This window comes from Dipodomys merriami, unplaced genomic scaffold, assembly GCF_024711535.1.
Source record: "Dipodomys merriami isolate MVZ:Mamm:240054 unplaced genomic scaffold, mDipMer1.0.p SCAF_458, whole genome shotgun sequence".
NCBI lineage: Eukaryota > Metazoa > Chordata > Mammalia > Rodentia > Heteromyidae > Dipodomys > Dipodomys merriami.
In genome coordinates, this window is record NW_027206022.1 from 179,867 (window position 1) to 193,556 (window position 13,690).

The 13,690-nt window shown below is 38.3% G+C and overlaps 1 protein-coding gene across 1 annotated transcript in view; it reads right to left on the reverse strand.

Moving 5' to 3' along the window:
- Window positions 1–1,407: 1,407 nt before the first annotated feature.
- LOC138808593 (zinc finger protein 717-like) overlaps window positions 1,408–13,690 on the reverse strand; it is a 33,790-nt gene continuing 21,507 nt past the window's right edge. The window contains exons 4-5 of the mRNA XM_069994888.1: window positions 7,844–7,933; window positions 1,408–6,319 (exon numbers count right to left, since the gene is read on the reverse strand). Of these exons, the coding sequence (XP_069850989.1) occupies window positions 4,863–6,319; window positions 7,844–7,933 (1,547 nt within the window). The 3' untranslated portion in view covers window positions 1,408–4,862. The remainder of the gene's footprint in view (window positions 6,320–7,843; window positions 7,934–13,690) is intronic.

Genomic DNA, 13,690 nt, shown 5'->3' on the forward strand with positions numbered 1-13,690 from the left:
GGTAGAGTGCTAGTCTGGAGCAAAAGAAGCTCATGGACAGTGCCAAGGCCCTTGAGTTCAAACCCCAGGACTAGCAAAAAAAAAAAAAAATAGAATCTGTCATAAAATTATTCAAATATCTAGGGCTGGGAAGGTGGCTCAGTGGTAGAGCACTTGCCTTGCATGCCTGAGGCCCTGGGTTCGATTCCTCAGCACCACATAAGCAAAAAGAAAAAAGTCGGAAGTGGCGCTGTGGCTCAAGTGGTAGAGCGCTAGCCTTGAGCTGAAGAGCAGAGGGACAGCACCCAGGCCCAGAGTTCAGGCCCCACAACCTGAGCCCCCCCCAAAAAAAATAAAAAAAAATTCAAATATCTAAAGGCCATACACGGTTACTTAATCCACAACTGCTGGAGAATTTCTATGATACTAAGACCTATACACTCCTTGTTCTCCAGATAGCTGATTTTTTAAAAACTGAGTTGGCTAATGCCTATTTGTTTGTTTTTGCCAGTACCTGAGCTAGAACTCAGGTTTTGTGCTTGTTCAGCTTCCTCTCTCCTAGGTCAAGGAGATGAATCATGCCTCCCACTCAGCTTTTTGCTAGTTAATTGAAGCTAATGTCTTGTAGTCTTTTTGGTCTATGCTTGCTCTATTCCTTGATTCTCCGTTCTTGGCTTCCTGGGTATCTAGGCTTACAGGCAAAATCCATCAATACCGTGCAGGCACAAGCCACCAGTACCTACATGGTTTTTTCCTTTTATGGATGTTGCCATAGAAAATAAGATGAATTTTCAAATGCCACAAAGTATGTCCCAATCTATTTGGACCATACATATATTCTAATTATATATTAACTATATATAATACATAAAACATATATATATATATAATATATATATCCAGTATTAGTTGGGGACATGCAACATACACACACATACATATATGAGAAAACTACAGTCTGTGGTTTGACATCATCAGAGAAACCATGGCCATTAACATTCCTTATAAAAAACCAAAGCACTTTATGTATATATAAAATATGTAATATATTAGTAATATATACCATATAACATGCATGATTATGCAAGTGTGTATGTATAGATATGCATGTGTGGATATGTCTCTCTATATATCCATATACAAACTGATGCAGAACCTTACTATGTAGCCTGTGTTGCTCTCAAACTAGTGAAAATCCTGTCTTCCTTCACTACATTTTGAATTATAAACCTGCCCAACCACACCTAGCTTACTAACTTTATTTGAGATGAATACACTGCTGTCCTCAAACCAAACAAATTCCTAGTTATTAAGGAATGATTACATTTAGAGGAACTACTAAATGATTGCCGGAGCCTGCCGGCAACGAGAGGGAATCCTGAATTAGCGGGTGAGGATGAGGAAAAAATAAAGACACAAGAAAAAGGATGGGGTTGGGAGGTCTGCAGCTCAAGACTGCAGCACCGTTTATTTTTAACTTTCCCTAATACATATTATTAGAAGTCAAGAGGTAACATAAGGTTACAATAGTCCAGAAAAACAAGGAAAATTTCAGTAAAAACAAGACAAGGTCAACTGGTAGAAAGCAAAACAAACTCTGCAGACATAGCAAAGCAATCCTGGGCACCTGGTGTTATTCTAGTAAACCAGTTTCTTGTACATGCCTTCAAGTGAGCACAGGGGTCAAAGATGACCTTTGAGCTTTACTGTCGGCTCTCAACAAATGATGAACTAGCTTCACAACTGTATCATAGAAACCTACTTTTTTGTTTCTAAGAGGATTCTTTAAGTGTGCATTATTATGAGATGAAGTTCAATTACAACTGGCATTGATTTCTGCACATCAGTCAAACATGCCAATGTTAGCACTTGATCTCATTGCCTACGTGCTGTACCTGAGCTTTGCTGAAGCCTAGTCCTTTACCACTTGAGCCACATATCTACTACTTTTGACTTTTACATTAATTGGCGATAAGTGTCTCATGTTCATTTTGCCAAAGTAAGCCTCAAAGATTGATCTTCAGAACTGCAGGCATGAGCGGCCTGAGCCCAGCAGCTTTACATATTGAAATTTACATGTTTTGTATTATTTCTGGTATTGAATCAGGGCTTCTATGTTTATTTGCATTTTTGCTGGACCTGGGGCTTGAACTCAGGGCGTAGGTGCTGTCCCTGAACATTTTTGCTCAAGACTAGCACTGTGTCACTTGAACCACCTGTTCGCCTTTGGGTGAATTGGATATAGTAATTTCAACGACTTCCCTAGCTTGGCTGGTTTTGAACTATGATCCTCAGATCTCAGCTTCCTGAGTAGATAGGAGTACATGTGTGAACCACAGGTGCCCAGCTGCTTCATAAGTGTTCTGAGACCTCTTAAAATCAGCCAAATACTTTACACTGACCAACAGTTTTCATCAGGTGAGTTTCAGACACTTCAGAGTGAAAGGGAGAAAAAATATGAGTTGGGGAACTAGGAATATTCTTAGGTGCTAATGTGTCAGATAAACTATTCATGGTGAGATGAATTGTGCTTTTATTTTCAATCAATGAAATTCCTTGACTTTTAATCCTCTTCTTTTTAAGAATCTTCATTTCTTGGGTGTTCAATTCCAAATAATTTAACCTTACTGCTATCCCTTCTTTGAGGACTTGATTATACAGTAAATGAGTTTCCTCCTTTATGTGCCTGTACTTAGGGCCTGATATGGGTCTGTGCTCTTTTGCACCATGGCTGCTCCTGAGATGAGCTGATTGTGGAAAAGCTCTGATACAATGAATGGTGCTATGGAGAGTGGTGGGTAGATTCAAGTGAGTGGATGAATTTGTACTGATATATATGTGTATACATACATAGATATATACATACATAGATATCTATACACACATATATATATATATCACTGATATAATATTTCCAGTGAATGGATTGTAATCTTACTCTACCTGAAAATGAATTATATATGTCAAAGCTCAATATCTTATATACATTAAGTATATAGACATATATATGTATGTTTGCATACATATACATACATACATACATACATACATATATTTCTCAGAAAGAACTGAAAGTTTTATTCTACATCTACATCAAACTGAGGAAGAGAAGAAATTGGTAAGGTTGGTATTTCAAATCAAGGAAATAAGATTCTTTTCACTGTTTCATTTTACCTTGTTCCTTGATTCACAATGTTTGCTTTTTAAACATGACTTCATGTATAGGCATTAATATAATCTTTGGTTTTCAGATTAGTTTTGTAAAATGAAAATGTCCAGTGGGAAAATGATAGGTGCTCAATGTAAACACCCTGGTGACATGCTGATGCATGCCTCGCCTTGAAATCTGTCACTCAAAGCCAAGAGGTTCACATTCATGAACCGTTGGGACATTCTCAAGTATCTCTCTAAAGTCCTCATAAGCTGTTGCTATGGAGACATGTTCATGTGGAGCTCCTGAATGCTGTTTTTACACATGGGGTTGCGCAATGTTACTTTATCTATATTACTCATTTTTTTTCAGTACTCATTTGAAATTTTCATTTGAAATAGTAAGTGTATATTCTTTTTTGTTTTTTTAGCTCCAAGACTGGGACTCAAACTCAGTACATGATACTTTTGCTCATTTGCTAGTGCTCTAACAGCTAAGCCATACTTCTAACCCTTAATGTATGTATTTCGTCAATTCTGTTGTGATAGAATATATGCCAATTTCTACCTGCTCTATAAAAATTATAGAACTGTTAAGTTCCAGGGGGGAGAGACTGATGTTATACAAGGTATTGTTAGTTTACAGAAAATATGAAAATTGCTGTCCACATAAAATCTGAATGGACTCTGTCACTTTTATTGAATTTTACAACATAAGTATTTACTAAATTAACTTTATTACTCATCTTTATCTAATTCTCAAATATTTCTCATTATTTTAAAATGTGTTACAAAATTCCATTAAATCACTCAATTTGTATTATAGATTCTATGAAAATACTTATTTTCCTAATTTATAACATTTCAGTTTTACTTACATAAGTTTTGTAAACACCTTTGAAGAAAGTAGACTGCTTCCCAATGATAGGACTCATGATACTAAATACAACAACCTCAAAATTAGAGATGTGGCACAAAGGGTAGAGTGCTAAGCTTGAGTATAAAAGCCAAAGGGAACTAAAGGGCTATAAGTTCAAATGAAACTAACAGCAAAATAAAAGGAAAAAGGTAAATATCATTCTAGAATTTAATGAAACAGAAATTAGACATTATCATCTTCTTGTAGATCTCCCAATAAAGAATGTTAGACATGGACATGGAACTCAAGGATTGTAGAAGATGTACTTCGAGGGAAGAATGACTGAGAGTATGGAGAACTTTCTTGAAAACCTTTCCACATGTTTTTCATTCCTATGATTTCTCTCATGTGTGTGTGTTCAATGATGAACCCTGAGCTGTGCCTTCTGGTTGAAGGACTCCACATTTGCTACCTTGATAAGGTTTGTATCCTGTGTGGGTTTTTTGTTGCAAACTGACTTTTCTTCCAGATGAAAGACTTTCCCCACTTGTTACATTCCAGAGGTTTCTCATTTGGGTGAATTTTCTTATATGCTAGGCTGTGGTCTCCTGTTGATGGTTCTTTCCACATTTGTTGCATTCATAAGGCTTCTCTCCTGTGTTGCGCTCTCTGATGAAAAATGAGGGTTGACTTCTGTGTGAAACTCTTTCCACAGCTGTTACATTCACAAGGTTTCACTCCTGTGTGTTTCCTGATGGACAGAAAGCTGTCCCCTCTGGGCGAATGACTTTCCACAGCTGTTGCATTCAAAGGGTTTCTCTGATGGGCAATAAGGTATTCCTTCCAGGTGAAAGACTTTCCACAGCTGATACATTCATAAGGTTTCTCTCCTGTGTGTTCTCTGATGGATGTTAAGGTGTGCCTTCTGGGCAAAGGACTTTCCACACAGGTTACATCCTAAAGGTTTCACCCCTGTGTGTGTTCTCTGATGGATATTAAGGCGTGCCTTCCATATGAAAGACTTTCCACACTTCATACATTCATAAGGTTTCTCTCCTGTGTGTTTTCTCTGATGTGTTTTCAGGTGTGTCTTCTGGATGAAAGACTTTCCACAACTACTACATTCATAACGTTTGTCTCCTGTGTGCATTCTCTGATGGATGTTAAGTCCTGCTTTCCACCTGAAAGACTTTCCACACTCCATACATTCATAAGGTTTCTCTCCTGTGTGTCTTCTCTGATGTGATTTAAGGTCTGCCTTCCGGATGAAAGACTTTCCACACCAGCTACATCCATAAGGTTTGTCTCCCGTGTGTATTCTCTCATGGACACTAAGGCTTATTTTCTGGGTGAAAGACTTTCCACACCTGCTACATTCATAAGGTCTCTCTCCTGTATGTGTTGCCTGATGGGCAGTAAGGTGTGCCTTCATGGTGAAAGACTTTCTACACACATTACATTCATAAGGTTTCTCTCCTGTGTGTATTCTCTCATGGACAGTAAGGCATATTTTCTGGGTGAAAGACTTTCCACACACATTACATTCATAAGGTCTCTCTCCTGTATGTGTTGTCTGATGGACAGTAAGGTGTGCCTTCCGGGTGAAAGACTTTCTACACACATTACATTCATAAGGTTTCTCTCCTCTGTGTGTTGTCTGATGGACAGTAAGTTGTGACTTCTGGGTGAAACACTTTCCACACACATTACATTCATAAGGTTTCTCCCCTGTGTGTGTTCTCTCGTGAACAATAACGTATGCCTTCAAGTGAAAAGATTTTCCACACATGTTACATTCATAAAGTTTCTTTCCTGTGTGAGTTGTCTGATGAAAAGTAAGGTTTGCCTTCCGGATGAAAGACTTTCCACACACGTTACATTCATAAGGTTTCTCTCTTGTGTGCGTTTTCTGATGGACAGAAAGGTGTTCCTTCCGGGCGAAAGACTTTCCACACAGGTTACATTCATGAGGTTTCTCTCCTGTGTGTGTTGTCTGATGGACAGTAAGCTGTGCCTTCCGGGTGAAAGAATGTCCACGTTGGTTTGATTCTTTAACTACAGGAGATACTCCGGGACTATAAGCAGCACACATCTCAGCAGGTTCACCATAGAGAAGCATGTTCTGACACTGCCTGAACTCCTCTGTCCTTATCCCTAAGGAGTTCCCATTATTCCTAATCAGCTCTGACTTAGGTTTGGATCTCAAATTAAAAGTTGTTATTAATTTCACATTTTCCTCCCCTGTGTTACTATTCATGACTCCTACTTCAGACAGACAATCATAGGGACTCTTCTGACACGTCTTAGTCCTGTACTCTATTTCTTGGACATCTACAATGAGATATAGAAAGACAGACAAAAACATTAATGAGACCTCAAGATCCCTTAATGTAAAAGTAAAGACATTTTCTCCCATTATATCTGTTATGAGATTTTTAAAATATCAAAGCAGGAACTGTTGATGCAGAATATATGCCTTTCTCCATAATGTATTAGTTAACAAAGTAGTACTGACATTTAACAATGGTAAAAAATGTTTTTCTGTTTCATATTTTTTTTCTCAAGGAATTTATTACTCAAATTATTCAACTATACAGTTAGTTTTAAGCTGAGTACTTAACATCTGGTTTAGTACCCTCGAGGTTTGGTCATAAGGGAATAGCTGTTGTTTTTCTTTTAATTTGTGAAAATAATTTATATATTTTGCTGCTTTGCTTCTCAACCATTAGATGATTAGAGACCATTAGGGTATTTTATACATCTGTTTGCGTTTCACATAAGCAGGAAAGGTTCCTGAGAATAAGAATATATAACTCCATCTCTTCAGTTCTAACTTCTCACTAAGAATTACTTTAGGTATTGGTGGCATTTTTTATTTTCTGGTCAGTCAGGGGGCTTGAACTGTGGGCTTGGGCGCTGTCCTTGCGCTCTTCAGCTCAAGGCGAGCACTCTACTGCTTAAGCCACAGCACCACTTCTGGTTTTCTGGTGGTTTATTGGAGATAAGAGCCTCAGGGTAGGGCTGGGAAGGTGGCTCAGTGGTAGAGTGCTTGCCTTGCATGCCTGAGGTCCTGGGTTTGATTCCTCAGCACCACATAAGAAAAAGAAAAAAGCTGGAAGTGGCACCGTGGCTCAAGTGGTAGAGTGCTAGTCTTGAGCTGAAGAGCTCAGGGACAGCACCTAGGTCCTGAGTTAAAAAAAAAAAAAAAAAAGAATCTCAGGGACTTTCCTGCCAAGCTGGCTTTGAACTGTGATCCTCAGATCTCAGGCTCCTGAGTAGCTATGATTAGAGGTATAAGCCACTGGCTCCCGGCTATTGGTGGCATTTTAAAAATTTGTTTCTCTTTACCTTAGTCAAATTCTCATCAAATTTCCTCTTCTGACACTCCTACCCCCTCACAACCATTAAAGACCAAAGATACTCCAGCTCACCACCCAGGTAATCATCCCCTGTGAACCAAAAGCTTTGCTTCTGAATCTCACTCACTGCCACCATCACCAAGAAGCAATTTTCCTCATCACAGGATAGCAGTCCTGGCATACTCCTTATTTCCTCATACCTGCATAGTGCTAGTTTCAAAGAAAGTGAGACCTCATTTTCTACATTTCTCATTTCCTTTTTCTGTTTAAGAATGATTTCTACAAAGAGAAATTCGCTCACTTTAACTATACTGGGACACCAAATTCAGTTTGTCTCCATGTGACTTCTTGATTGACAAGCCCTTGAGACAAAGGATCACCTAGTTCTCTGCCACACATGACTCAGGGAACTAAGAACATTATTGCTCAGTACAGCTCATTAAACTTACAAGTGGGCTCTGGCTGCAAGATCATTATGCAAGATGCTTTATCTCACCTGTGAGATTCTTGTCTGAGGCTTCTCTTATCCATGGTTCTGCACCTTGCTCCAGCTTGGCAATCAATATAGGCTTAGGAACACAGTGTCCTGTTATTAAAAAGTAGAGATCACAGCATCTCCAAACTAGAGAAAACAGACATCTCCCTCTTTTGTTATACTCAAAGCAGATCTCCCTCCCATTGAACTAGCCTGGGAGGAGGATCACAAAATCCTGGGTAAAGCAGAGCATTTTTCTGCCAGCTCAAACAAACTGACTTAAGAAACCAACCAAGCCACAGGAAAATCAAACACCACAAGCAGACAAGAGACTACAACAAGAGACTGGTTACAGACACAAGGGAGATACAGGATCTTCCTATCCCCGCCCCCTCCCAATCGACTTTTTTTGTACCTTTTATAAAAAATTTTTTTCTAAAACTTTTTAAAATTTTTAATTTTTAACTTAAAAAATTGTTTTCTAGTAACTTTTTTTTCTTCCTGTTATAATTTTTATTTTAGGGGTATATGTGTGTGTGCGTTTTTCTTTCTTTTTTTTCCTTTTAAAAATTTTATTTTTTAAAGGAAATCAACACAGAACTAAAAAAATGGCAAAGCCTCCCATGCTCCTGGATTGGAAGGATTAACATCATGAAAATGGCAATACTTCCCAAGGCTATCTACAAATTCAATGAGATACCTATCAATATTCCAACCTCATTCTTCAAGGAAATAGAAGAGGCAATCCAAAAACTCATACGGAACAATACAAACCCTGAATAGCAAAAACGATCCTCAACAGAAAGAACATTGCTGGAGGAATATCAATACCAAATTTCAAACTCTACTATAAAGCCATAGTAATCAAAACAGCTTGGTATTGGCATAAGAACAGACCTCAGGACCAATGGAATAGAATTGAAAACCCAGAAATGAACCTACAGACCTATAGCCATCTAATCTTCGATAAGGGAGCTAAAACAATAGAATGGAAGAAAGACAGCCTCTTCAGTAAATGGTGCTGGCAAAATGGGTTAACTACATGTAGAAAACTAAAGCTAGATCCTTATATATCACCCTGCACCAGAATCAAATCCAAATGGATCAAAGACCTTGAAGTCAAAGCAGACACTCTGAAAACATTACAGGATGGAATAGGAGAAACCCTAGGTCTCCTTGGCTCAGGCCGAAATTTTTGGAATAGAGACCCGGAAACACAACAAATCAAAGAAAGGTTGGACAAATGGGATTGCATAAAGTTGCAGAGCTTTTGCAGGGCAAATGACATAGCTAGCAAGATCAATAGAAAGCCCACAGATTGGGAGAAGATCTTTACTAGCCATACAACGGACAAGGGTCTCATATCTAAAATATACTTGGAACTCAAAAAATTAAACCCCCCAACAACAAATCCTCAAAGAAACAACTGCCCAATAAATAAGTGGGCGAAAGACTTAAAGAGAAACTTCTCTGAAGAAGAAAGAAGGATGGCCAATAGACACATGAAGAAATGTTCAACATCCCTAGCCATAAAAGAAATGCAAATCAAAACAACATTGAGATATCACCTCACCCCAGTTAGAACGGCAAAAATCAAGAACTCTAAGAACAACAGATGCTGGAGGGGATGTGGACAGAAAGGAACCTTACTTCATTGTTGGTGGGAATGTAAACTTGTTCAACCACTTTGGAAAGCAGTATGGAGGTTCCTCAAAACACTTCACATAGATCTCCCCTATGACCCAACAATCCCACTTTTGGGCATTTACCCAAATGTTTACAAACAAGACCACACTAAAGCTACCAGCACAACAATGTTTATTGCAGCATTATTTACCATAGCTAAGATATGGAACCAACCCAGATGTCCCTCAACAGATGAATGGATCAAGAAAATGTGGTATATATACACAATGGAATTCTATGCCTCCATCAGAAAGAATGACATTACCCCATTTGTTAGGAAATGGAAAAACTTGGAAAAATTATATTAAGTGAAGTAAGCCAGGCCCAAAGAAACATAGGTCCCATGGTTTCCCTTATTTGCAATATCTAGTATATGTATGAGTCAAGCAGAAAAGGTCAGATAATGTGAGGTCAGGAAAATGAACCCTTAGATATGTATTCTAATGTTTTTTTCTTTCATGCATGTGTTTCTAATTCATTTATAAGATTATCTCTTTGTTGCTTTGTATGTCCCTCCCCCACAGTATATCCCCTGCTTTCACTATATTTGATGTCAGTATAACTTGTGGAGGAGATGGGGAAAAACCAGTTGTTTAAGGATACAGGTGGACCTGTTGCAACAATGAGAAGTACAAGTTGTCATGTCCAAAATGAGCTTTACAACGTCGGTGCGGGGGGGGGGAGGAGAAGAATTGGGATTGGGTGGGAGGGGGGAGGCTGGGAAGGGATGTGAAGGGTAAACCAAAGGAGGAGGGTGCAATGCTTGGTAAGAAATGTACGCATTATCCTGCCCATGTAATTGTAACCCCTCTGTACAGTATGTTCACAAATAAAATAAAATTAAATTAAAAAAATGTTATTTTTTGTTTTCTGTTAGCTCTACTGAACTTTTGATCTTTTTTTTCTTTCTCATTCTTTTCACCTTTTCTTCTCTTTCATTCTTTGTGTGACTTAATTGCTGTTCTGCACATCCTCAGATATACCCGTAGTCGATTATTAGACCTTATCCTCCATTGTGTACACACTTAATCCAGAAATTTATTAATCAATTCAAAACCTCTTAGACTTAAATTCCTTAATAGCAGTACTACCTCTTTATACCAATATAATATTTTAAGCATTTTTATTTTTAAGGTTTTCACGTTTCCTTTATATCCCTCCCATTCTCTCATTATATCCACGTTCTTTTCTGAACATTTTGTTTTTAACTTTGAGTAATTTTTAAGCATTGCAATTTTTAATTTTTGCTTTTCTATTTTTTCTTGTCTCTTTCTTCTTTTTCCCTCTCTTTCTACTTTCATTCTATCCAACCTATTTCCTGGTTTGAGATTAGGACTTAGTTAAGTTAATTCTTCCTGTGCCTCCCCACATCCCTATATTCCTATTTTTACCCACATCTCTCTCTAAACTCAATAATTTCTGCTTTGCCAAATTCTTCTTTGCAGTTTGTAGCCCATTAATATACAGTTGTTTGATGTTGAATAGATATATCTGTTGAACTAGATTGTATCTGCAGACTTTTGACTGTGCAACTACAGACTTTGGTTGATGCTTGCCTTAAGATAGTGTTCTAGCACAAAACTGGTGTTAACTTTCATCCCAAATGGGTAGAGTAATCCAAAAAAACACAAGAAAAATGGCAAGTCTGGGTATCTCAACTCCCACTCATGATAATCAGGGGACAGAACAGATAATGAATAATCCAGAGGAGAGTTGCCAAATAGCTCTACAAACACTGCTGGTAAATATGGTAAATGAAAAGACTGAAAACCTACAAAGGATTCTGTATGAGTATGACAGGGAGAGAGAGGAGGCAAACCAAAGGTTAATACAGGAATATCATGAGCATGAGGAAGCTACTCAAAAACTGATACAGGAATTGCATGAGCTGCTGGAGAACACTCAAAGAGAAAGGCAGGAATGGCATGAGCAGGCTGAGAACACTCAAAGAGAACTACAGGAATTGCGTAAACGTGAGAAGCTATGCAAAGAATAATACAGGAATTGAAAGAGCAGGATGACAACACACAAAGATCACTAAAGGGATTCATGGAATCCATTAACAAAGAGCTGAAGGAAGTCAGGGAGACCACAAAGGGAATGTTGAATGGAACCCAACAGAAGGAATGGGAGTCCAAGGAAACCATAACCAATCAACTAAGTGATTTGAGAATAAACATTGAACACTAAATTAAGGAAGCAAAGTGGTTCATACAAGATCTAAAACAAAGCTCCAAGAAAGAATTTGAAGCCATCAAAGCTGAACAACTAGAAGGAAATGAAAAAACAATGTAGAAAGTCTTGACAGTAGGTTACACCATACAGAAGATGGAATCTCGGGGATTGAAGACAGCCTAGATATTATAGAGAAAGAACATACAACCATCCAAGACAAATCCAAGAAATATGATAGATCTATTCAACACTTGGAAGACACCATCAGAACGCCTAATCTGAGGATAATGGGTGTAGAGGAGCACCTAAAGGCAGAAGTTATTGGTCTACCAAATTTGTTAATCCAGGACTTTTTTTTTTTTTTTTTGTCGGTTGTGGGGCTTGAACTCTGGGCCTGGGTGCTATCCCTCAGCATTTCAGCTCAAGGCTAGCGCTCTACCACTTGAGCCACAGCGCCACTTCCGGTCTACCAAATTTGTATAACAGGATCATAGCAGAGAACTTCCCAAACATGCAAAGAGATAGGCCTATTCAGATATAAGAAGCTTTTAGAACTCCAAATATAGACCAGAACAGAATATGACATCCCACTGTCACATTATAATCCACACAGGATCAATTCAGACCAAGGAAAAGACCTTAAAGCTGTCAAGGAAAAAAGATCAATCACCTATAAAGGGAAACCAATTAGAATCACCTCAGATTTCTCAGCAGAGACAATTAAAGCAAAGAAGAGAGTGGAATGATGTATGTCCTGCCAAAAAGAGAAACAACGATCAACCAAGAATACTGTACCCAGCTAAATTCTCCTTCATAACTGAAGGCCAAATAAAAACCTTCCATAGCAAACAAAAATTGAAACAATATATCTCCTCCAAACCAGCCCTACAAAAGATATTTAAAGATGTCCTACACATAGAAAACCAACAAGACCACAATAAAGGCCAAGAAACCGCACCCAAACAGAATCCAAGAACCATAGGAAGAACCCAGTAGCTGCAGCCCCCAAGAAGGTGGATAAAATGGCAGGAACTCCCAAATATCTTTCAGTCCTATCTCTCAACATTAATGGACTTAACTCTCCAATTAAGCAACACAGACTGTCTAGTTGGATTAAAAAGCAAGATCCTTCTATCTGCTGCCTTCAGGAATCACATTTTGCCCATAAAAACAAACACATTTTCAATGTGAAAGGCTGGAACAAAATGTACCAAGCAAACGGTCCCAATAAACAGGCGGGAGTTGCAATCCTAATATCAGATAAAATAGACTTCAAATTAAAATTCGTGAGAAGAGATAAAGAAGGTCGCGACATATTAATTAAGGGATCTCTCCTTCAGGAGGATATTACAATTCTAAACATCTATTCGCCAAACAATGGAGCACCCAAGTTTATCCAAGAAACACTACTTTCCCTCAAAATCCACATAGATCCAAAGACATTAATTGTTGGGGACTTTAACACACCACTTTTCCCACTAGATAGATCAACTCGGCAAAAAATCAACAGAGAAACCACAGATCTAAACAACTGCATAGATCAACTAGATTTAACAGACATCTACCGAATATTTCATCCAGCAGCATCAGAATACACGTTTTCTCAGAAGCACGTGGAACATTTTCCAAAATAGAACACATTTCAGGCCACAAAGCAAACTTGTCCAAATTCAGAAACATTGAAGTTATACCCAGCATTTTCAAAGACCACAAAGGAATAAAATTAGAACTGAACACCAAAAGCCACCAAAGAAAGTCCTGTAACACATGGAGGCTGAACAACACACTGCTGAATCACGAGTGGGTCATGGAAGAGATTACAAAGGAAATTCAAAGGTTCATGATATTCAACAAAAATGAGCACACAAATTACCAGCTCCTCTGGCACACAGCAAAGGCAGTACTCAGGGGCAAGTTTATAGATCTGAGTTCCTACGCGAAACCAACAATTTAATGAGACATCAGAACCACTTTGAAAAAGAGCAGCAAGATAAACCCCAATCCAGT